Here is a 24,575-nt window from a genome sequence, read left to right on the forward strand (position 1 = left end):
AAAATTTTTACAAAGTATTTACCGCGACCCTTTGACAAAAATATAAAAGTTTCAAAAAATTTGAACCAAGCATTTTATCAGAAAAATTACACTGGTTATATAGCAGTTTGACAAACACTAATTTTGATTATTGAGAAGCTTAATATTCCCTTAAAAACAGAACGTCATTAAAACGTTTAGGTGATTTTACAGAGTTATCTCCCTGTAGTGTTAGGTACCACCTTAAAGCACGTAAAATGGGCAGCCTTTGGTGTATATTTTAAATGAAAACCTTTGCTTTCAATTTATGATGACTGATTATATACATGTGAAACCTAAATATAACTTAATTCTCTAAAATTTTTAATTGGATATGTTACATCAAAACCATAGCTTTTGTAAAAAATCTAAAGAGCATTCATTATTTTTGTTTAGAATGTTCCTTATGAAGGTAAATCCAGAAAAAAAACCATTTTAGAAGCAGGACATTTTTAAGTGTTATTTACATTTGCTTAGGGTGGAGTTTATATATACAAACATTAGCAAAATAGGTGTTTTTGACCAATTATATTTTGGTATTTTGTTCATTAATAGATTATGTAGACGATAAAAAAATAACAGTAGATTTATGTGTTCCTATCAAGATATTAAAATTATTCTTGTTTGTTATATTTTTCCTTTGTTGACGACATTGTATATTTGCATATAAATATTATTCAAATTTTGTACATTTCCTTATATAATAATATAATTTTTCTTGTACATTACCTTGTATATTTGAATTTTACTATATATGTTTTGTTGACTATGCTGAACTAAGATATAAAAATTCTTTACCTGATTCATGTCTTCTTATTTGCTTAATGTGGTTTTGTCTCACCTTGATGGAGTCAAAAAGCAAGACATAGGTATGCTGTTTTCTGTGGCGGCAACTTCAAGGAAGTATTAGTTTGTGATTAGGTCTAATTTATGGTGAACCACTGTTTGTAGGTCAATGATATTTGGTATGCAGTTGTATTAGCATTGGCATATCATATTACCCCGGAGATTATTTGGCCCTGTCCCTCTTAGTTTAGGTCTATTGACTTTCAAATTTTGTTAAGTTTACATATATATATTAGTTTACGTTTAGGTTTCTTTAAGGAGGTAGAATTAACTCCTAAAATCATCTCAGCCATTTTGATAAATAATTTCTAAGCTTCTAGGATACATAGATATTTCCAATCTGTTTCAGGTAAATGCTTAAAATATATTGATGCAACTTGACTTTAACAAACACATAACTGGTTTAAAGAGTTATTTCCCAAAATCTAGGTCTACCCCTTCTAGGGAACTACTTACGATAAGTCAATGATATTAGGTACGCAGTTGTATTAGCGTTGGTACATTTCATATCCATTGAGATTAATTAGCCATATACCTCCAATCATTGTTCATTGACTTTGAATAGTGGCAAAACTTCAATTTGTTGCTATTTTAATTTTAGCATTTGCAATATCAAAAATTACAAATAGGCCTGATATATCTCTGTGTTAATAGTTTATTAAGGTATTTAAAGGTATGATGACATAAAAATATTGAGATATGGATTGATTACCAATGAAACAATTATTGAACAGAGTTCAAATGAAGTGGATATAACCAACCAAGTTCAAATTATGTGGATCTAAGCAATAATAGGCCACTGTATAGCCTTCAACAATGAGCCAAATTAATATCAATTTGTCTTAGTAGCATCAGAGGAGAAGATTTTTTTAAAATATTACAAAAATTCACAAAAAATTGTTAAAAATTGACTATAAAGGGTAATTACTCTTTTGGGGTCAACTGACCATTTTGGTCATGTTGACCTATTCATAGATCTTACTTTCCTGAACATTATTGCTGTTCACAGTTTATCTCTATCTATAATAATATTCAAGCAAAATTTCCTTATACAATTTAGGGGGAGCAACCAAACAACAGGTTCTCTGATTCATCTGAAAATTTCAGGGCTGATAGGCTGTGACCTGAACAGTTTTACCTATGTCAGATTTACTCTAAATGCTTTGGTTTCAGAGATAAAAGTCAAAATCTACATTTTACCCCTATGTTCTATTATTAGTCATGGTGGCCATCTTGGTCGTTTGGCCGGGTCACCAGACACATTTTAAAATTACATACCCCAATGATTATTGTGGCGATGTTTGTTTAAATTTGGCCCAGTAGTTTCACAGAAGATTTTTGTAAAAGTTAACGACGGAGCCAAGTGAAGAGAAATAAGATCACAGTGGAATGAATCCTGCCAGACAAAAATGAAACATTGGCCAATTGACCATAATAATAAGGTCCAATCAAATGAATCTTGCTAGACAACATCCACACCATGCAATCATTCCAATACCAGATAGAGTTGAGCCATTGCTCGGAGTATCTGATTAACAGATAAAACCATGAAAACTCACCATTGACAGTCATTGACCTTTGAAACATGAAAATTATTATGAGGTCAAGGGATTAACATAAAACTTGTCAGTCCCACATGAGCACTTAAAAAAAATCATTCCATACACTAAATGTAGTTGATTTATTGCTAACAGTTTTTGAACAAGAAAACTTAAAACCTTGATCACTGATCCATTAAATGAGGTCAAGGTCAGGTGAACCTTGTCTGACACTGATCCATGAAATGAGTTTGAGGTCAGCCATTAAATGAGGTCAGGTGAACTTAGTCTGAGGGTGATGCAGACTAGTAGCCTTGATTACTGATCAAAGAAATAAGGTAGAGGTCAGTTGAAACTTGTCCGACGGCGATGCAGACCAATTACCTTGATCACTAATCCTTAAATGTGGTCGAGGTCAAGTGAACCTTGTTTGATGGCCATGCAGGCTAGTAATCTTGATCACTGATTCATACAATTAGCTCTAGGTCATGTGAACCTTGTCTAACAACAATGCAGACCAGTAACCCATTTACCAAATACAGTTAGCCTATTACTAAAAAAAAAGTGAGTATATATTTCACATAATAAAAACATAATCTAAGTAGTCAATGAACCATGAAAATGAAGTCAAAGTAACAGACAATGACAGAAGGAAACTTTGTAATATACAGGACAAAGCATACAGGTCTTCTTACTTCTTAAATGTGAAACCTTATAAAAACAAGAATGTGTTGATCGTACACATATGCCCCATCCGTACTATCATTTTCTATGTTCAGTGGACTGTGAAATTGGGGTAAAAACTCTAATTTGGCATTAGAATTAGAAAGATCATATCATAGGGGACATTTGTACTAAGATTCAAGTTGATTAGACTTTTTAACTTCAACAAAAAATACCTCGACCAAAAACTTTAACCTGAAGTGGGACAGACGGACTGACAAATGAATGGACGAATGAACGGTGGGACGCACAGACCAGAAAACATAATGCCCATAAATGGGACATAATAAATGGGGCATAAAAAAGTATACTCTAAATTGGTAGTCAGATGCTCATCTATATAACCAGGCAAGATAAAACTGAATCCACAGTATCATTTTTGTCATGCTTTATCACATGATATTTATAGTATTACAGAGGGAGTTATGGAACAATTATGTCTGTTGTTTTTTTTATTATCAGTATTATTTAAGCTTTCCTTAAATCTCTAGGTTTTGCTCATGTTGAAGGCCATACTGAGACCTATAGTTGTTAATTTCTGTGTCATTTGGTCTCTTCACCACATCTTTGGTCACAAACATATTCTCAACAGCATAGTGAATTGCTCAAAGGCAAAACAAAAAAATTAAGTTCATTAGACCACATTCATTCTGTGTCAACAACCTATGCTGTGTCAACTATTTAATCACAATCCAAATTTAGAGCTGAATCCAGCTTGAATGTTGTGTCCATACTTGCCCCAACCGATCTAGGTTTTGCTCATGTTGAAGGCCATACTGAGACCTATAGTTGTTAATATCTGTGTCATTTGGTCTCTTGACCACATCTTCTTATTTTTAGATGAAATTGAGAAAGGAAATGGGGAATATTTTATATAGACAGTTTCAGCAGATGTCATTTGTTAATGTGGTTCATAAGTGTTTTTCATTTCTCATTTTTTAAATGGATTAGACAGTTGGTTTTCCTGTTTGAATGGTTTTTCACTTGTCATTTTTGGGGCCCTTTATAGATTGCCTTTTGATGTGAGCCAAGGTTCCGTGTTGAAGACCGTACTTTGACCTATAATGGTTTACTTTTACAAATTGTGACTTGGATGGAGAGTTGTCTTATTGACATTCATACCACATCTTCTTATATCTATTTGTTCCATACCATCTTGACCAGCAAATACACATATAAATCACTGTATGTTGTTTTTGCATCTTCTTAGTATTAAGATGCATATGTGTGACCTAATTTTGTGTAGTCTTCGAACTGATACCACGTGAACAGTATCCAAAATAACATTTAATCAAAGGTTCTTGTTTTCTTTTGTATTATAATAAAAATCTTATACACAAAAACATTTCACGAAAAACATATAAAAAATTACAAAAACATATCATGAAAAACATTAATAAAAGTACAAAAACATTGCATGCAGACATTTACATATTTAAGGTATAAATCACACCATTCTGTACACACAATCAATTATACATATAATTAATACTGTCATGTGACACGATATAATATTCTGTTTGAACTTTCATTAACATGATATATTATAAAATCAAAATTTCCTGAAGTTTTGGCAATGAGGTTATGCACTTTCATAAAAGATACATTAAAGAATCCATAAGTTAAGACTTATTAACAGATTTAGGCAAATGGGTTCATACATTTTGAAATCGATTTTAATAGACCACTTTCCAGTTATTTCCTTCACCAGAAAAAAATAATATAAAATTCTTTGCATTAACAAAAGTATTTCAAAAATTTCTGAATTTATAAGATATTATCTTGATTTTAGAAAATATATGTAACTCAAATGAACTGACCAGTGTAAACATAGCACATAAGAAAAACTGTTTAGCACTCTGAAAGAATAAAGTTTTTTCTTCATTGACATATAATATTCATATAATCTGATAATAGGTCAAATTCACTTAGCATATGACTTTCTTTTAAGGCTTAAATTAAAATATTGTTTGTTTGCCCTTTACCGACCGACCCTATCAATTCGTTCCGCCTGAAAATCTTTTATTTGTATTTACCAGCAAGATTTTATTTTATTTTATTTTTTCGTTCCTACCAAAAATCTTATATTTGTATTTCCCGCTCAAAACTTTTTTTACCGGAATCCTCGGGTTTTATCTTTACGTATAAGGTCCAGTCCGTTTGGTATCACCTGAGCGTTTGACATGAACACTTGCATTTGAAGTTTCAAAGCATTTGTTTGAAATCGATGTTGAACGCTTTCTGAAATCATGATATGAAGTACGTTACTCTGTACCTTTAAACTTAAAGAGCAGGGTTCATTTACAAAAAAGTTCGTTTGATACAAAAGTATTTACGTGTGTACAAACTAATTTGTTAACGGACGTGGTATTCTATGTAGGGATGGCCTTTTGTGATCCGCATATCAGAATGATTATGTTAACGATGCCGCTAAATTATTTATATCTGACATGAACCAAAAGTGACAAAACCCTGTGAAGTGGAGAATATCTGGCAGTAAAATCGCCAAGTTTTCCATACAAATCATTTATAAATGTGATGCAAAATACGTGACAATTGAGTTTTAAGTCTTATAGCATTTTTATTGGAAAAAAAGGCACACACGAAATTTGTAACACTCTAGGGACTTTTTCTACTAGTAATTTATGTCTGCCCGGACATTATCTTACCAGTACAAAGTTATCTCTTATATATTTTTTTTTTTCAAAACTAACAGTCCCAGCGGAAAACTTATTTGCAAAAACAAACGGACAAAAAAATGACATTATGCAGATTTTGTATCTATAAAATAAAATATTTTACCTACCTACCTACCCTGTTTCAAAACATAGGGTCGGAAAAGGGCAAACAAACAATATTTTAATTTAGGCCTAACAGACCATGTCCAGTTATCACAAATCTGATCAAGTTAGTCAATGGTGACAAAATTATCTAGTGATGGAAGCTTGGGAACACGTGCCATCATCCCTTTCCTTATATCCATTGTTCTACTAATTGACTTCTTCATTGCCAGTTTAGGTTTCATCTGACGTTCTGTAAATGTCGTGTGACCTCCAAGTCCGTCATACCCTTTACGTATTGCACTTTTCATATCGCTGAGTCCTGATTTCTTCTTGAAAATATTTAAGTTGCCTAAAGTGTTGACATCATCACATTTCTGTTTTTTAGCTGGTGGTTGACTTGAGACTGAGGTTATCTTCATGACCTTGATGTTATTTTCTTGACAATGATTTCGTAACTGAGTATTTGGACTAGGTTTGACTAATTCTGGGGATTCTGATACAATGTTGTGTGAGAAATTTGTTAGCACTGGTGTTGATATCATAGGACTAGCCTGGGTAACGGTCTCTATAAAGCTATCGTTACCATTTGCCCTTGGGCTTTTTAACAAGTTCTGTAACTTAGAAACTTTTTTCTGTAAATGATCATTATGTTTTTCTGCTTTTTGTAAGTCTTCCTCTGATTTCTTAGACACATCTCTTAAATATGATAATTCTTTTAATGAGTCTTTCAGCTTCGTATCTTTAGAAATAAAGTCACGTTTAAATTTGTCATATTCAATTTTTATAGCTTTTCGACTCGATTTCAGCTGTTCAAATTCACTTTTTAAAATTGCACAATACTTGGCAAGTTCCTTCACAGAGCCATCACTGTTAGTTCTTGTTTCTAATAGTTCCTGTACATCTGTCTCACAACCTGAAAAATATACAAACATATTCATTTTTCTCAAGATAGCAGAAACCTCTAGCCTTTGTAAAGTCTTCTGTTTTTTTTTTTAATTTTGATTCATTTGTATTTTTAAGAGTTTAGTGTGGAATCCATTTTGCTTAACTGGTTTACATTTTTGCTTAGAGACCACCTGAAGCCCGCCTTGAGAGTTTTTCTGCTTTTTGGTAGAATTGTTGCCTCTTTGACAAATTCACCTTTCCTTTCTTTGTTCTATCATGATATGTATCTTATAGATAATAAATGGATATTTTTTCTTACAACTAAGTTGTATAGAAACGAATATATATATACCAAAATACATTCATGCCTCTGGCCTTTGTTAGTCTTGTATTTTTTTAATTTTAGTTTCTTGTGTACAATTCGGAAATTAGTATGGCGTTCATTATCACTGAACTGGTATATATTTGTTTAGGGGCCAGCTGAAGGACGCCTCCGGGTGCGGGAATGTCTCGCTACATTGAAGACCTGTTAGTGACCTTCTGCTGTTGTTTTTTCTATGGTCGGGTTGTTGTCTCTTTGACACATTCCCCATTTCCATTTTCAATTTTACAATATAAATAAGTCCTCAGTAGTGACTTGCACAAAATTATGATTTTTAAATTAATGTTCTACTGTTACATCATGTACTTAAACCCCAAAATTACCTGTTAAAAGTATTTGAACATTTTGTAGTTCTATCATTTTGCGTTTGGCTTTCCTGCATTCATCTCTTTCAACTTCTAGGGATTTCTGCTGAGCCTGGAAGTATTGTAATTCTTTCTTCATAGAAGACACTGTAGTTTGTTTCTCTTTTATCTTCACATCTTGGTTCTTAATCTCTTTTTCAAGATTATTAATTTTACTCTGCAATGTCTGTTTCTCATCGTCAAATTTTTCACGTTCACAATCTTTTTCTCGTAACTTTGCCTTAAGATTATTGTTTTCATTGGATAATTTGCTTTCATCTATTCCTTCATCATCTCCTTTATCGAAGAATAGTTTTTTAATGACCTTTCCTCTCTCGACCGGAACTCGACAACTTGGACAAGTATTGGCATTTTTTAACCATTGGTTTATGCAGTTTTCGTGGAATGTATGTCCACATGGTAAAGCTGATATAGTATTATCACTTTCAAACAAATCAGTACAAATGGAACACTGTGCCTTCATTCTTCTGAAAATATAATTATACATCATTACATGAAACGAAAGATATGCTTTTATCATGTTTATGTCAGGCATCCTGTGTTACCAGTCAAAATAGAGACTTCATATGTGACTGGATTAATATTGTCTTTTAGCAAAGATATGTTCTATGTCCCCCTCCCATAAAATAAAACTGCCTTTGCCAAAGTTCTATCAGAATATCAAAAACCAATGAAACACTAAAATCCTTCCATACAACAAATTAAGTTAACCAATTGCTTAGAGTTCAAGAAAAACAGACCAAAACACAAAAAATCAAAAAAATAAACACTGAGTAATGAACCATGAAAATGAGGTCAAGGTCAAATAAAAGCTGCAAGACTGACATGTACATCATAAAATATTTACATACACAATAATAGTTGACCTATTGCATAATTTATAGACAGTGTCTATAAATTATGTCTGACAGTATTAGAAAAAAAGAGCAAAACTCAAAAACTTAACTATGACCACTGATACACATGATACATCAAAAATGAGGTCAAGGTCAGATGAAACATGCCAGTTGGACACGTACATCTTACAATTATTCCATTCAACACATATACATGTAGTAGACCTATTGATTATAGTATCTGATATATGGACTTGACCACAAAAACTCAACTTTGTTCATTGATCCATGAAATGAGGTATAGGTCAAATGAAAACTGTATGATGGGCATATTAAGTACTTTGCAAGGTACCCACATACTAAATATAGTTATCCTCTTATTCATAATAAGAAGAAATTTTTTTTTTTTTTTTTAAGTAGACACTAAACCATGAAAACGAGGTCAAGGACAAAGGACATATGGCAGATGGAAAGTCCATGAAATAAGGCATCTATATACAATGTATGGAACATCCAGGTCTTCAAACTTCTTAACTTAAAGCTTTTGAGAAGCTATTGCCACCACCAGATCACTATCCCTATATCATGTATATTGGGCAGGCTCGATAACAAATGTTGGCCATTATAAACCTGAGTATTGATCAAAGTTAGGCCTTATCATGCCTTCATTTTGGGGTCTTTTATAGCTGACTATGTGGTATGGGCTTTGCTCATTGTTGATGGCTGTACCGTAACCTATAGTTGTTAACTTCTGTGTCATTTAGTCTCTTGTGGAGAGTTGTCTCATTGGCAATCATACCACATCTTCTTTTTTATGTTATTTTATATGACCATGATGGCATTTTAAATTTCTAACATTAATGAGCCCAACATCAATGGCCAATATTTGCCCTTCTACATGTTTGGTAGCACTCCACAGTTAGGTGTGTAGTTTCGCATTTTGACCCCTGTGGATTTTTCAAATATGAGAGCTAGCATGGCTAGTGTGCAATAAAATTCATTTTTGGATAGCTGAAGATTAAAATAGCCTTTATCATGTTCATAGTGGGTTTATATGATCATCAAGATTATGTAATGTATGTAATTTAGGCTGTTTTCTGTATGACAGTCCACATTTCCATATCCATACCAAACATTGGTCCAGCAATTATTGTAATGTTTTTTTCCAACTTTTTGTCGCACAAACTTTGTGACTAAATTTTACTAAAAAAGGGGGCGAAAGACACCCATTGATAACTATAAAATATATCAAGTCAGGAACCATAATGCATTATATTACTGTATTCACCATTGTTCACAATTAATTTTTTTTTGGCGAAAAAATTCAAAAAAATTCGCTGCGCTCTGCACTGCAAGATATTTTATTCTCCTCCCCTCTTTCAAAATGTGGAAACATCCCTGATATGTCTCCATTCTAATGTATTGATGGTCCAAAATAATGGGGTGTTCCAACCTTAAAATAATTATGCCGTCTTGAAAGTAACAAGACTATTATCATGATTATATTTTTGACTTTGACTTCGCTGAAGCAAAATCATAATATGGGGACGAAGTCCCCTATTACATTAGAAAATTCAATAAAAAAAAAAAAAAAAAAAAAAATCAGGAAAAATTCCCGAAATTTTTCATTGTACTAATTAACTAAAAATTGTTCATGAATTATTTGGTCGCGTTTTTGAATTTCCGGATCTGCACAGAAATATACTTCCATTTCATGTCTGGTTTGCATGAGACTATGAATAAAATGTATATTTATCAGTCTAACATGTCTAAGAAAGGAACTTAAACTAATTCATTTTTAAAAATTGTTTGTTATAAAAAATGTTACCTGATGACAGCGTTTCTTTGTTTACATTGAATATGACGTCATAACTTAAATAACGTCACAACTAAAATCCCTAACAACAAAACCAAAATCAGAAACGTTACGGTATTTCCGTTTCTCTTTTTAACATCTTTGATTTAAAAAACAAAAATCATACAGTTCGTCCCCATTCACAGGTAATGCCTGCCTCATATTAGCCTTTCAACTGTTCAAGAAGGCATAATAGTATCACAACTAAAATTGGCACCAAAATGTCTGATCGTTTTGTTTTTTTAAAACTATTTGTTCATGTTGTTTGTTTAGAAAACTCATTGTCAACCAATTAATGCATAGGAAAAGTAAGAAACCGTATGGTCGAATTGACTGTTGCCGAAGGCATAATGTATTTTATGGAGTGGAGTGTTGGAGTGGAGTATTGGAGTGGAGTGTTGGAGTGAGATTTTGGAGTGAAATTTTTGGAGTGAGATTTTGGAGTGATTTTTTTTTTTTGGTGAAATTTTAGAGTATATTTATAGATTATTGTTGATCATCTCAACGAGATTGATTTTCTCGCTTGAGCTGGAACAGCAAAAGTGAGAAAAGCAATCGAGTTGAGATGACCAATGATAATCTGTTGATCGCTATTTTACCTATGACGACGTTGTCAATTTCATGTCAATTTCGTTAGCAACGCCACGTGGCCTCCTTAGTTTCTAGCGATAATGTTTCCATCTCAAGCGAGAGCATGATATGAAAATTATCCCAAAAAAGATCAAAAGAAAAATGCACAAAATAGCGATAAATTATATTATTCTAGAAGTAGAAAATTAAATGTTTTGTTTAATTTTGAACAAGTATTCATTAAAAATAAATAAAGAAAAATTATGCTAAATAATGATTTAAAATATTGATTTAAATTTTGATCACAGATAATCATGAATAATTATTTGGTCATGTTCATTTAAAAATATGAAATATGCTCCTCTCATTAACTCACCATGTGGGAGTGTCATTTGAATTGCACAGAATTTCGAAGTCCTAATGGGCAAAAATCTGGGAAAACTCATCGAACCAGAATATCATAATAATGCTCATATCTTTGTGCAAAGAATAAAATTCGTAATAACTAGTATCTCAATTGTTTGTAAAACAATTGAAAGGTCTTTCCTGTTAAAGTGATGTTTTCGTAATGTTCTTTGTACGACCTTTCGTTTGATATACGACAAGCATACCTTCTGAAATTTTCGCTTTTTAAACTTAATGACCTCATCCGCCTACATTTTTGAGATCGGAAGTATGATATATATGTAACACAGGGTAGATGAGCTTTCATTTGATATGCGACAACGCCATGTTCTAAAAAGTTTGATTGATTGATTGATTCTAATGAATTGATAATTGTTTCTTCTAAGTTATCAATGTTCATAGTTGTGTACATCGACGTTACATCATAGGCAATAAGGATGCATTCTTTTGTGACCTCGTGTGACTCTATTTTATTAATGAAGTCTTTTGTATCTTGAATGTAAAAGTTATGCCTCTTCAATAATGGTTTTAAGATTAGACCCAGTAATCTTTCAATGCGTCTCCTGGGAGAGTTACACTTATTGATGATTGGTCGGTAAGGAATGTTTATGTTTCCAACTATTTGACCAGTTCGGAATGCCTCATTAATTATTTCTAGATTAATTTTATGAACTTTTGGAAGAAGGTACATGTGTCCGTGTTTTGATTCATTATTATTCCTCAAGAAATTATAAGTTTGTGAATCAATTTCTTTTTTCCTATATTGATTTTCAACAATATCTTTTATAGATTTGACAACAACGTTAGTAGTTGGTTCATTTATTTTCAACTTTTATTAAATCCGGTTCCTTCAACCAACATACGTAATGAATCTCAAGACTTATATATTTTATTGAGACCATAATTATTATATGCCTTATAACTACAACTAAATAGTTTTGTAAATATTGAAATTTGACCAATCTCTCTTGTTAATATGTATCCACATATTGGAGATTTATTATATATATATATATGATATTATATTACTATTGATGTATCTATACCAGTGCCTGTATTAAAAATTACCATATTACCTATGTTTTATATTTATATTTATAGCTCAGCCTGCTACGAAGGTTTAACCACACACCCCAGGTGTAACAATATTGTCTCAATGTAAATCCCGGAAATAACACTGTAATTGCAGTTCAACTTTTATTATTGTGTTCTATTGATACCGAAATGATAGCTAGGTAATACCAATTAATAATTTATTTTTTTCATCAATCCAAATTTCATCTAAATTAAATTCAGAAAATGAAAATACTTTCATCATTGTTGAAAACATTTAAACATTCTTTTTATTTAAACAGAAGCTCAAGTCAATTAATTTGTAAATCATTTAAAAAACTAAAAACAATAAATATGATACTTTAAAACATGATAATGTGAAGATTTTTTGTTCATTTTACAAAATAATATAATATAATAAAGAATGGAAATGGGGACTAAACCTAATACACGAGCATGTAAAATTCTCCTAATGAGGATGCTGCCAGATTCTTAAGAGATTGGGAAATCACAATGCTAAATAATTAAATAACTCTTAGTTATGCATCAGTAGATCAGGAGAATTTGAAATTGTTTATAAAGGACTGTTGATATGAGGTCGTTCACATTATTATTCGAATACTTCACTGCATGCATTTTTTTATTTCTATTTCAGTATAGTTTGTTTTTAAATTATTCACTACAAAATTTTTCATCAAATTTCACTCCAAAATCTCACTCCAAAAATTTCACTCCAAAATCTCACTCCAAAAATTTCACTCCAAAAGTTCACTCCAACACTCCACTCCAATACTCCACTCCAACACTCCACTCCATACAATACATTATGCCGTTGCCGAACTGGGAGTATGACCGAAACGACTAGTTGACTTATGTCAATATGTGGCCGAAACGTCTCAAATCCTGAAAATTAGAATACAATTCAGTCTCTGAAAAATTCTATAAAGGATACATTGTGCATCAAAGATTTAAGAATTATTAGAGAAAGACTTGGTGATAAACGAGGACATAAGTATGCATACTAAAACATACGGAGTACAGCATAATCAGTAATGTAAGATATATATGTTGTTCAAAGTTCGCGCTGTTGTTAGATAATAAATAGTCTGGTTTCCGGTAGGAGTAGTTATTTTCAATTGTGGCTAATTATAAATGCAATTTGTGACGGATTTATTTTAAATCATAGTCAATTCTTATCTAATCTTATTAAAATTATGTAGGTTAAGTATATTCCTTAATGTTGATACTCTACTACATTCCAATTTTAAATATATCTAATTTTAATTTTAGGAGAAAAATGATTACTCCCAAAATTAAACATCACTGTCATTGAAGCGTTTATTCAACCAAATAATTTGAATGAAATTTTAAAATCCATATTGATCGGTCAGGGTAAAGGACGAAGCACATGTCCTACACGTTTTTACATAATTTTATCTACAAATGTCTCAGATCCTAAGACTGTGTTGTTCTAGCTTATACAACAAACCAATTGCTTCTCATGTGACATATCTTCCCCTTAAAATAGAATTAGAAGTCATCCGACTTCAGGGTTGCAATAATTGCAGGGCATTCAGATCTAACAATAACAGAGGACAAGGTGAGGAGATCTGTCATTATACCCCTTGCATCTGACCATTATGGTGCACATTTATATACCAATTTTGAGTTGTTATAAACAAATGAATGACACCGTTTGACATGAGTTCGATGACAATGTCATTGAACAATCTGTTCTAAATGAGGCGTAATTTTATCGGAGAAGTGTTATTGTCATGTCATATATTTTCATATCATCCATATTTCATCGGTTTGGATTACACACACACAGTTTGTGATGTGTTTTTCAGTTTCTATATATGAATATTACAGACTTTGGGAATAGCAAGGATTGAGGAGATTACATACAGACAGATAAACATGATAAAAACACATCTGCTTCCATTTCTACATTCTAATCGGACAAAGATGACGTCACAAACAAAAATACACATTGCTGATAAAAGGGGAACAACTCTCTTACACACAGAAACATAATCCAACCATACAATACATACTCAGTATGTTATATATCAGTATTACTGATATATTACATGAAACAGCAACAACACTACAACTTGACAAATTTAAAACATATTCAAAGTCACTTTAAAAGACGTAAGAACAAATTTGATAAAACTGACCATAAAAAATAATCTAATGACATCTTGAGATCAGGAAATAGTCTTCAACAGTATGCTTCTAACACTAAGACTATTTATGATAAGGTACCTTGAAATGACTAATTAAGAATAACAAAAAATTAAAATTCTGTAAATTTATTGTTAATTTTCTTTTTAGGACCACAGCATATCCATGGAGGTGTAACCATGCATGTTCCTCGCCATGATTCATTTCCAAGTGTCAGACATAAGAATAAAAGAAGCTATGGAAAGGCATGGTTTAAAGAGAAAGAATATGAAAATAAAATCAACATAGAGAAGATAATGTCAAAAGGAATCAATTATAAAAATGTTAAAAGCTCTTCCACATTTGAGGGAAAGGATCAGCCCTATCTTCATATTGGTAAGCTTAATTAAAGATATCTGTAAACAAATTTGGTAAAGAGATTATGAATATATAAGAAAAATAAAGTTTAGAGCAAGCTGTCATGAAAAGAAATGTATTGTAAATTTAAGAGAAATATATAGTTTAGCGTGCACTGACATTACAGAAAGAATTTTTTTTAGTATATATAGTTGAACGCATAGATGAAATAAAAAGAAACCTCAACGAAATGAACAGGAACATTGATATATGGTAACTTTTATGGAAATAATGTGGTTTATTTTCTGATTTCATGTTTTTGAGGCTCAATAAAGTAAAAAAGTATTTATGAACAAAAAGAAAAGAACATATCTATGGTCTAGATAAGTGAAGTCAAATTTGTTTAAAATAAAATTAAAAAAAAATGTCCTAAGACTCGTCAAAGTAGTTTGCATCACATTCTCAAGTCACTGCTGTCATATTCACAAATCTACCATGTCTGCAATGAAAAAGAAAATCCTAAAATAAAATGCATTTACAGCTGATTTCCTAATGCTTGCAAAGTAAAACTTTTTTTGGCTTGCTTGCTTTATTTGTATAATTGTTAATACTTGTAAGCTTTGTAAATAAGATTGACATCTTTAAACAGTATATATATAGGCATTTTTTAACCTGAATATATTATTATACCCCACGCAACGAAGTTGCGGAGGGTATAATGATTTTGACCCGTCCGTCCGTCAGTCCGTCCGTCAGTCCTGTTTCTTGTCATCGCAACTCCTCTCAAACCACACAACAGAATTTCAGGAAACCTTTTCAGATAATAAGGACATACTATGTAGTTGTGCATATCGACGGGAAATTGCGATTCAATTTTTTTTCTAGGAGTTATGCCCCTTTGAACTTATTTACTTTAATGTACTACTGCAACAGTTTGTCATCGCAACTCCTCTCAAACCACACAACAGAATTTCACGAAACCTTTTCAGATAATAAGGACATACTATGTAGTTGTGCATATCGACGGGAAATTGCGATTCAATTTTTTTTCTAGGAGTTACGCCCCTTTGAACTTATTTACTTTAATGTACTACTGCAACAGTTTGTCATCGCAACTCCTCTCAAACCACACAACAGAATTTCACGAAATCTTTTCAGATAATAAGGACATACTACGTAGATGTGCATATCAACAGAAAATTACGATTCATTTTTTTTTCTAGGAGTTATACCCCTTTGAACTTATTTGCTTCAATGTACTTCTGCAACAGTTTGTCATCGCAACTCCTCTGAAAACACACAACAGAATTTCATGAAATTTTGTAGATAATAAGGACATACTATGTAGATGTGTATATTGACAGGAAATTATTATTCAGTATTTTTTCTTATACAATTTTTTTTTCTTATATACTTATTTAATTTCTCCAATGACAATGTGGGGACGTGGGGTATTTGAGCGTGCTCACTAAGGTTCTTTAATATTTGAATTTAATTTGGTGTTATCCTATGGATTGTACAATATAAAAACCAAGCTAGCAAGCAAGCTAACCAAAGTTTTGTTCTACATGCATTAGCGAATTAGCTGTAAATATTTAATTTATACTTAACAAATATACGGAAATGCTGAAGAAATAAATATTCATTACTATTTTCAAAAGTTGATGGAAGATACAACAAATGTATGTCAGATCAGTGAGTGTAGCTCAACAGATTATTAGGCAATATCTTTTAAAGAGTTTAAATTTGATCAATTATGAGTGCAAAAACTTGTACATGTTCATATTGGATTTGTTTGGCTTTTTTCTTGTCCTTTATTTTTATTTTACTTGCAAGATGATATTGTCACCATTTAAACTTAATGACAAAATATTTTAAGAATTTAATATCCCCTTGCAAATTATGCTAGAATTTTCCACTTTACAATACACTGAACATTGCTGAACCTTGAATTTTAAGCTTTTTATTGTATTAGCATATTATTAATACTTCTCTTTCTATATTATCAGATGGATGGGAAAATCAGTTAAAGAAATTTCAGAAACAGATTTCACATCAATCAGCTGCTAACATGGCTAAGGAACCAGAACAAATAAATGGACAATTGAATGTAGAAGAAATACATGGAACGTTACAAAATGTGGAAGTAATGCAGAAATCTTTTCCATCCACTGACATTAAGACTGTGAATATTAATAATAGTGCTAATGAACAAGTCAAACACATTATAGAATCAACATCAGCAACTTTACAGTCAATCACAGACGCTTTAAAAGATGAAAAGCTTGGTAAAACTAGCCAAAGTTTTCATCATCATGTGAATTACAATGACTCTACCAGGACACCTGACATAGAATTTAGATCAATTGAGGACCATTTAAATACAAATATTAGTGATAAAGTTAAAAATCAGAATAAGAGAAAATCACACGGAAAGGTCAGAACTTCTGTTCAAAAGTCAAATACTTCTAGTCCTAAATTGAGAAATGTATCTGGAAGTTTAAAATCAGAAGCATTTCCAAGTAGTTCAAAATCAGAAACATTTTCAAGTTCTCCGAAATCAGAAACAATATCAGGTAGTAGAAAATCAGAAATGTTGAGTCAGTGGAAGCCAGAAAATTTATCAGGAATAAATTTCAGTGAGAAAACTATCGGTGCGGTTGAGGATTTTACTGAAAGTATAGATGCTCCTTTTAAATCAGGGTCACATGTTATGGACAGTTCAAAAGATCCTTCCAAAATAGCAACAAAGAGTAAAACAAGTAAAAAACATATTGAACATATAGCAAAACAGAAGAAAGACTGGAGTCAGCATTTAGACATAAATAATAAAACTGTACAGGATATTGAAAGGAAAAATGTGATCTTTAATATGGACTTTAGATTTTTCGTTGATGCATGTCTGTTTTCAGATCAGGTAAGACACAAATGTAAGAATAATGTTAGAATTGTAGCAATGTATTTATTGCTAGGAACATTTCACACTAAAGGAAAAATTCTAATGTGATTATGATGAATTCAACTTCAAAATAAACCTAGATGGCAAACATGTATTTCTGGCAAGGACTCATTTTCCATACAGATATTAAGAAAATAATATCAATGATGCTGTTTAAAAAAAAATCAAAGTTAAATTTGACAAACTCAATATTTATTGCAGTCAGTTTACGTATGAATTAAATGATTTTGGATTTTTTAATGGAAACCATATTACCATACATTGTATTACCAGAGTGGTTCATGACCTTGAAATCTATTATACCACTACTATGAGATTTAAATTGTTATGTTTTTATCAATAATTTATATTGTAGGCCCTTACATCAACTGATCAAGGTAGAGTTGTTCCCCTTTGTTAGTTTTAATGGAAATCTTTGATATAGAAAGAATACCACTATATTGAATATATGTTTCTTACCAATAATTTATATTGTAGGCTGACAAAGCATACTTTGCTTTGAGATTTAATAGACACAAACAGTTTAAGAAACCTGAATATGCCATCACGGATAACTCCATCTATTCTACTCTGCTTCAACATTATGCAGTAATTGTAAGTACATAATTTTGGTACGATTTAATTAATAATCAGCAAACATTCAGATGAGTATTGACATTGTTTAAAAAAATATCTCTGAGGTTATGGTGGTACTTAACACTACAGGGAGATAATTCTGTAAAATCAACTAAACGTTTTTATTACGTTGTGTTGTTAACCCTTTCACCGATTGCTGCCCAGACAGAAGCTACTCTGAGACGATGGTTTCCCTGGCTACTATTACTCAATTGGGAGATCTTCATAATAAATGTCAATAAAAACTTATTTGTAGTTATTTGTGTATTTATTTCATTCACTAACACCATGTTCACAGTTTTATTCATGTTTTAATAATTTTTTCTTCTAAAAATATTCAAATTTTCGGCATTTTCTAGGTGAAATTCTCAAAATTCTGCTCTTTGACCCCAAATCGTAATTTTTAATCCAAAACGGCAAAATTTTGAAATTTTTTATGAGGCTGTACAAATTCCTCACACTGAACGATGTCCATTCCAAGTGTTTTGTACTTAAAACGACATTTTATGTCAAAAAAGTATACTAGTTTGGCTTCAATTCTTCCATATTCTTTCAAAAAAAATGTTCCCTCATTTCAAATTCTCGTAAATTCTGTAAATTTCCTCTGATTTTGACACGGTTTTCAACAAACGGAAGCGCCATGTTTACACTTTCATCCGGATATTCATCAAAGAAAGATAACTCATGTTTGCACTGTTTTAAGTGGGAAACATTAAAGAGGTATTCCGATCCCGGTAAAACGTGACTCATCGTCAGCTGTCTGAAGCGTGAATCCCTGTAAACCGGGACTCATCGGCGAAAGGGTTAAGGGAATATTAAGCTTCTCGATGATCAGAATAAGTGTTTGTCAAACTGCTATATAACCAGTGTAATTTTTCTGATAAAATGGTTGGTTCAAATTTTTGAAATTTTTATTTTTTTGTCAAAGGGTTAAAGTAAATACCTTGTCAAAATTTTATGAAAATTAAACGAGCCAAATTAATTTAAGTTAAGGTGTTGGGTACCATCTTAAGTGATGTCAAAACAAACAAAAGTGTAGTAAACCTCTCGTACTGGAACATTTCTAATTGAAGATTGTTTAAACCTAATCTCACTCACTCCTTGCATAGGTAGTAAATGTGAAATGGTCCTAGGTCTTTTTCATACTTCATGGCGAAAAAGATTGGTACATATATTGATTAAAATCTCTCCTTGTTTTTGTATATAGATATAAGAAGATGTGGTATGAGTGTCAATGAGACAACTCTCCATCAAAGTCACAATCTGTTAAAATAAACCATTATAACATTTAAAAACCACATCAACAATCACATCCACTGAACTTCAGGTTCCTGAATATTATATACAGTATAATTGATCGTGTAAATTATGCCAGGTAACCACACTTTAACTTTTATTTATTTCAGGGGGATATAACAAAAATGGAAGAAATAATGGATTGTTTAAAAGAACAGCCTGATATCAAGCCATCATTACAGTGCTATTCAGCTTTTCTAAGCTACCTTGGAAGACAGACACAAATGGATGTAGAAATGGGACAGGAAATACTAAATGAGATCAGTTCTCTGGTATGTACAGAAAACATTAAAAATTTAAGTACATGGAGATCTGTTGATAACATTTAATATATCATGTAAATTATATATATATTTTTGTGTTTGGATTTTTAAGTGCTTTAAATGTCTCACTGTTAGCATTGTTGTTTGACCTCTTCTCAGTTTCTGAATGATTCACTGGTAAAAATAAATATGAATAGGAAAACTTTACTATATTTTTTTTGCTTCTCTAAGGTTGTAGAAAATATTTGAAAATGTGAAATGAAATAAGAAAGAAAAAAATGTTGGGACAGAGGGATGACAATAAATTGTATTTGAATATTGTTTTTTTGCAGGGTTATGATGTAAAAAATATTTTCAATGAATGTGTGATGAGAAAAAATGAGAGGCAGATTATTTTAAATGTAAGTATATAATGAGTATACGAATAAATATAGCAAGGTCTTATGAAAACAACTCACTCATTTTTGTCGAGCCTGCAACTTTTGTTGCAGAAAGCTCGACCTAGTAATAGTGATCGGCGTCGGTGTTAGCTAACTTCTTAAAAGCTTTATATTTAAGAAGGTGGAAGACCTGGATGCTTCATACTTTGTATATAGATGCCTCATGTTACGAAGTTTCCTTCAGTCACATGTCCAATGTCCTTGACCTCATTTTCATGGTTCAGTGACCACTTGAAAAAAAAGTACAGATTTTTTGTAATGTTGAATTCTCTCTTATTTTAAGTAATAGGATAACTATTTGGTATGTGCATACCTTGCAAGGTCCTCATGCCCATCAGACAGTTTTCACTTGACCTCAACCTCATTTCATGGATCAGTGAACAAGGTTAATTTTTGGTGGTCAAGTCCATATCTCAGATACTATAAGCAATAGTGCTAGTATATTCGGTGTATGGAAGGACTGTAAGGTGTACATGTCCAACTGGCAGGTGTCATCTGACCTTGCCCTAATTTTCATGGTTCAGTGGTTATAGTTAAGTTTTTGTGTTTTGATCTGTTTTTCTCATACTTTATGCAATAAGTGTACTATATTTGTTTTATTGAATGATTGTAAGGTGTACATGTCTAGCGGGTAGATATCATCTGATCTTGACCTCATTTTCATGGTTCAGTGGTCAAAGTAAAGTTTTTGAGTTTTGGTCTTTTTATCTAACACTATATGTCATAGGTCAACTGTATTTGGTGTATGGAAATATTTTATGATCTATGTCAGTCGCACAGGTTTTATTTGACTGTGACCTCATTTTCATGGTTCATTGCACAGTGTTAAGTTTTTGTGTTTTGGTCTATTTTTCTTAAACTATAAGTAATAGGTCAACTATATTTGTTGTATGGAAGCATTGTTAGCTGTACATGTCTGCCTGGCATAGTTCATCTGATCTTGACCTCTATTTCATGGTTCATTAGTCTTTGTTTAGTTATCTTGGTTAATGTTAAGTTTATGTGACAGTTGTAATAAAGCTTTATACTTAGGACTATCAACATAATATCAATGATTAGTAAAAGAAGGCGAGACATTTCAGCGTGTGCACACTTGTGGTTATAAAAAAATGAGTTATATTAAAGATAATGCTGATTTCAGTTTAATATTGATAATCCTACTTGTCAAATGAAATCTTTTGAAAATGCACTTATATTCTTGATGCTTTTGGAGGATTACTCTTTGAAATAACAAAATTTCTTTTAATTCCAAACATGTAATGATCTTTGCATTACAGTTTGCAACACTTAGAAAAATGAGGAAAAGAATATGCACAATTCTATTAGTATTACTGAATGACGATTTCAACATCACAATAGATAATGACATGTTTTAAAGGGAAATAATTGTGTTTAGATGTGTTTTTAGTATGGTTGTCTCCCCTTGCTGTTAATGATTTCATTGTTATTATTTCTATACAAACATATTGTTTATACATATATTTATATATAAGTTTGCAAAAAAAATGTATGTCTTTTCTATGAATCTATCTTCTTTCATATTAATGGCAGATACTAAATTATTTTTTCCATACAATTATTTCATTTAAACATCACATTTTAGCTTAAAATTAGTTGATAGGTGATTTTATTTTAGTTGAGATATAACTTGAGCCACTTATACCTTTTAATACTATGAAACCATATCTTTTCAGGCTTTAAATCAGTTGATAGAGGACTTTGTACCAAATTCTCCAGAGGGACCACGGCCATATTCTGGACCTCTTCTCCAGCCTCTTAATGAACAAGTTGATTTATCTCAGGCAAGTTATAAAGTCTGCAATATAAAGTCATTTTTTAGGCTTCATCTAAAACAATTGTAACATGTAACTAGATGTACTGAATAAGTAGTTATTTAACCACATCTTTGCCTAAAATGATGGAGTTGTATATAACTTCAAAAATTTTCTTCTGAACAATCATTCTGTTATACGAAATGAGTGATAAGTGGTTGTTAAGTTTTCTGTGTTATAGCTGTGAAATAGAAAAAAATCACATTCAGTAATAAGAAATAATTTGTAAAATGTAGAATAAATTTATTTGTTTTGTTTGTACAAAAGTGATTATTTATACAAAAGTAAACAATATCCTGCATATACAGTCCAGAAAAATCTCCTGTATCATGAATTATTGATTCTTTTTAGCTCACCTGGCCCAAAGGGCCAAGTGAGCTTTTCCCATCACTTGGCGTCCGGCGTCCGTCGTCGTCGTCCGTCGTCGTTAGCTTTTACAAAAATCTTCTCCTCTGAAACTACTGGGCCAAATTAAACCAAACTTGGCCACAATCATCATTGGGGTATCTAGTTTAAAAAATGTGTGGCGTGACCCGGTCAACCAACCAAGATGGCCGCCACGGCTAAAAATAGAACATAGGGGTAAAATGCAGTTTTTGGCTTATAACTCAAAAACCAAAGCATTTAGAGCAAATCTGATATGGGGTATAATTGTTTATCAGGTCAAGATCTATCTGCCCTGAAATTTTCAGATGAATCGGACAACCCGTTGTTGGGTTGCTGCCCCTGAATTGGTAATTTTAAGGAAATTTTGCTGTTTTTGGTTATTATTTTGAATATTATTATAGATAGAGATAAACTGTAAACAGCAATAATGTTCAGCAAAGTAAGATTTACAAATAAGTCAACATGACCGAAATGGTCAGTTGACCCCTTTAGGAGTTATTGCCCTTTATAGTCAATTTTTAACAATTTTTCGTAAATCTTAGTTATCTTTTACAAAAATCTTCTCCTCTGAAACTACTGGGACAAATTAATCCAAACTTGGCAACAATCATCTTTGGGGTATCTAGTTTTAAAAATGTGTGGCGTGACCCGTTCAACCAACCAAGATGGCCATGGGCTAAAAATAGAACATAGGGGTAAAATGCAGTTTTTGGCTTATAACTCAAAAACCAAAGCATTTAGAGCAAATCTGACACAGGGTTAAATTGTTTAGCAGATCAATATCTATCTGCTCTTCAATTTTCAGATGAATCTGACAACCCGTTGTTGGGTTGCTGCCCGTGAATAGGTAATTTTGCTGTTTTTGGTTATTATCTTGAATATTATTATAGATAAAGATAAACTGTAAACAGCAATAATGTTCAGCAAAGTAAGATTTACAAATAAGTCAACATGACCGAAATGGTCAATTGACCCCCTAAGGAGTTATTTTCCTTTATAGTCAATTTTTAACAATTTTCATAAAATTTGTAAATTTTTATTAACATTTCCACTGATATTACTGGGCCAATTCATTATAGATAGAGATAATTGTAAGCAGCAAGACTGTTTAGTAAAGTAAGATTTACAAACACATCACCATCATCAAAACACAATTTTGTCATGAATCCATCTGCTTCCTTTGTTTAATATTCATATATACCAAGGTGAGCGACACAGGCTCTTTAGAGCCTCTAGTTTTTTTTGCAAATTCTCTATAGAAGAAATATTTTACTCTAGATAAAGAATATTATGATTAGATAAAATATACTGACTCTCTATTTCTTTTATAGATGGAACATTGCATTTAACATGTTAAGATTTGCATAACATTTTATGAAACCTTTTATTAACACATAACAGCAAGAAAAAAAAAAGTCTTCAATACAGCAGGATAGTTAGATATATAAAAAAATGATAATAGACTGAATATATCATCTTTTCAGCATTGTATCCTATAGACTTAGGTATAAGTTTGGATAAATTCAGGGAAAGTGTCAATATTTGAAATGAAAAATATACATGTAATTTTAGGTACAAGAAATGAACCCTTATCATGGTGTTGTCACACCTGAATATCTTCTTGAGCAGACCAAAAAACAGATGAACCTTGAGAAAAATGATGTTATATATGTAAAAACGATAGAGAAGAAACGACCCTTGACAGAGATGGACATTGAAATGGTATGGTTGAACTTTTATGAAGCTACTTTTAAATCATTTTAAATTCCGTTTGAAAATATCTAACAAAATCAATATTAATTTTATACATATAGAGAAAAGTAAGTTATTCAGATTTTACTTTCGTGTGTTTCAGGTTAAATGGTGTGGTCAAGGTAGTTTTTGATGAAGTTGAAGTCCAATCAAATTGAAACTTAGTACACTTGTTCCCTATGATATGATCTTTTTAATGCCAAATTATAGTTTTTAACCGAATTTCATGGACCACTGAACATAGAA

At 31.6% G+C, this 24,575-nt stretch overlaps 2 protein-coding genes across 2 annotated transcripts in view; one reads left to right on the forward strand and one right to left on the reverse strand.

Moving 5' to 3' along the window:
• Positions 1-5,996: 5,996 nt before the first annotated feature.
• Positions 5,997-13,376, reverse strand: LOC143057622 (E3 ubiquitin-protein ligase TRAIP-like). The gene is made up of 3 exons (XM_076230964.1): positions 13,292-13,376; positions 7,499-8,007; positions 5,997-6,821 (listed from the first exon to the last, which is right to left on the reverse strand). The coding sequence occupies exons 2-3, from the start codon at positions 8,001-8,003 to the stop codon at positions 6,034-6,036; spliced, it is 1,293 nt and encodes a 430-aa protein (XP_076087079.1). The 5' UTR covers positions 8,004-8,007; positions 13,292-13,376; the 3' UTR covers positions 5,997-6,033.
• Positions 13,377-13,648: 272 nt separating this feature from the next.
• LOC143057623 (DNA-directed RNA polymerase, mitochondrial-like) overlaps positions 13,649-24,575 on the forward strand; it is a 36,155-nt gene continuing 25,228 nt past the window's right edge. Inside the window, exons 1-8 of the mRNA XM_076230965.1 lie at positions 13,649-13,859; positions 14,600-14,824; positions 16,795-17,702; positions 18,222-18,338; positions 19,766-19,927; positions 20,251-20,319; positions 22,053-22,160; positions 24,150-24,299. Of these exons, the coding sequence (XP_076087080.1) occupies positions 13,703-13,859; positions 14,600-14,824; positions 16,795-17,702; positions 18,222-18,338; positions 19,766-19,927; positions 20,251-20,319; positions 22,053-22,160; positions 24,150-24,299 (1,896 nt within the window). The 5' untranslated portion in view covers positions 13,649-13,702. The remainder of the gene's footprint in view (positions 13,860-14,599; positions 14,825-16,794; positions 17,703-18,221; positions 18,339-19,765; positions 19,928-20,250; positions 20,320-22,052; positions 22,161-24,149; positions 24,300-24,575) is intronic.

The sequence above is a fragment of the Mytilus galloprovincialis genome, chromosome 13, assembly GCF_965363235.1.
Source record: "Mytilus galloprovincialis chromosome 13, xbMytGall1.hap1.1, whole genome shotgun sequence".
NCBI classification, from domain to species: domain Eukaryota; kingdom Metazoa; phylum Mollusca; class Bivalvia; order Mytilida; family Mytilidae; genus Mytilus; species Mytilus galloprovincialis.

Excerpts from the sequence above, each read along its gene's own strand:
- LOC143057622 (XM_076230964.1), bottom strand. The coding sequence starts at position 8,003 with ATGAAGGCACAGTGTTCCATTTGTACTGATTTGTTTGAAAGTGATAAT. Across the intron at positions 6,822-7,498 it reads TGTTCAAATACTTTTAACAG|GTTGTGAGACAGATGTACAG; the intron begins GTAATTTTGGGG and ends TATATTTTTCAG.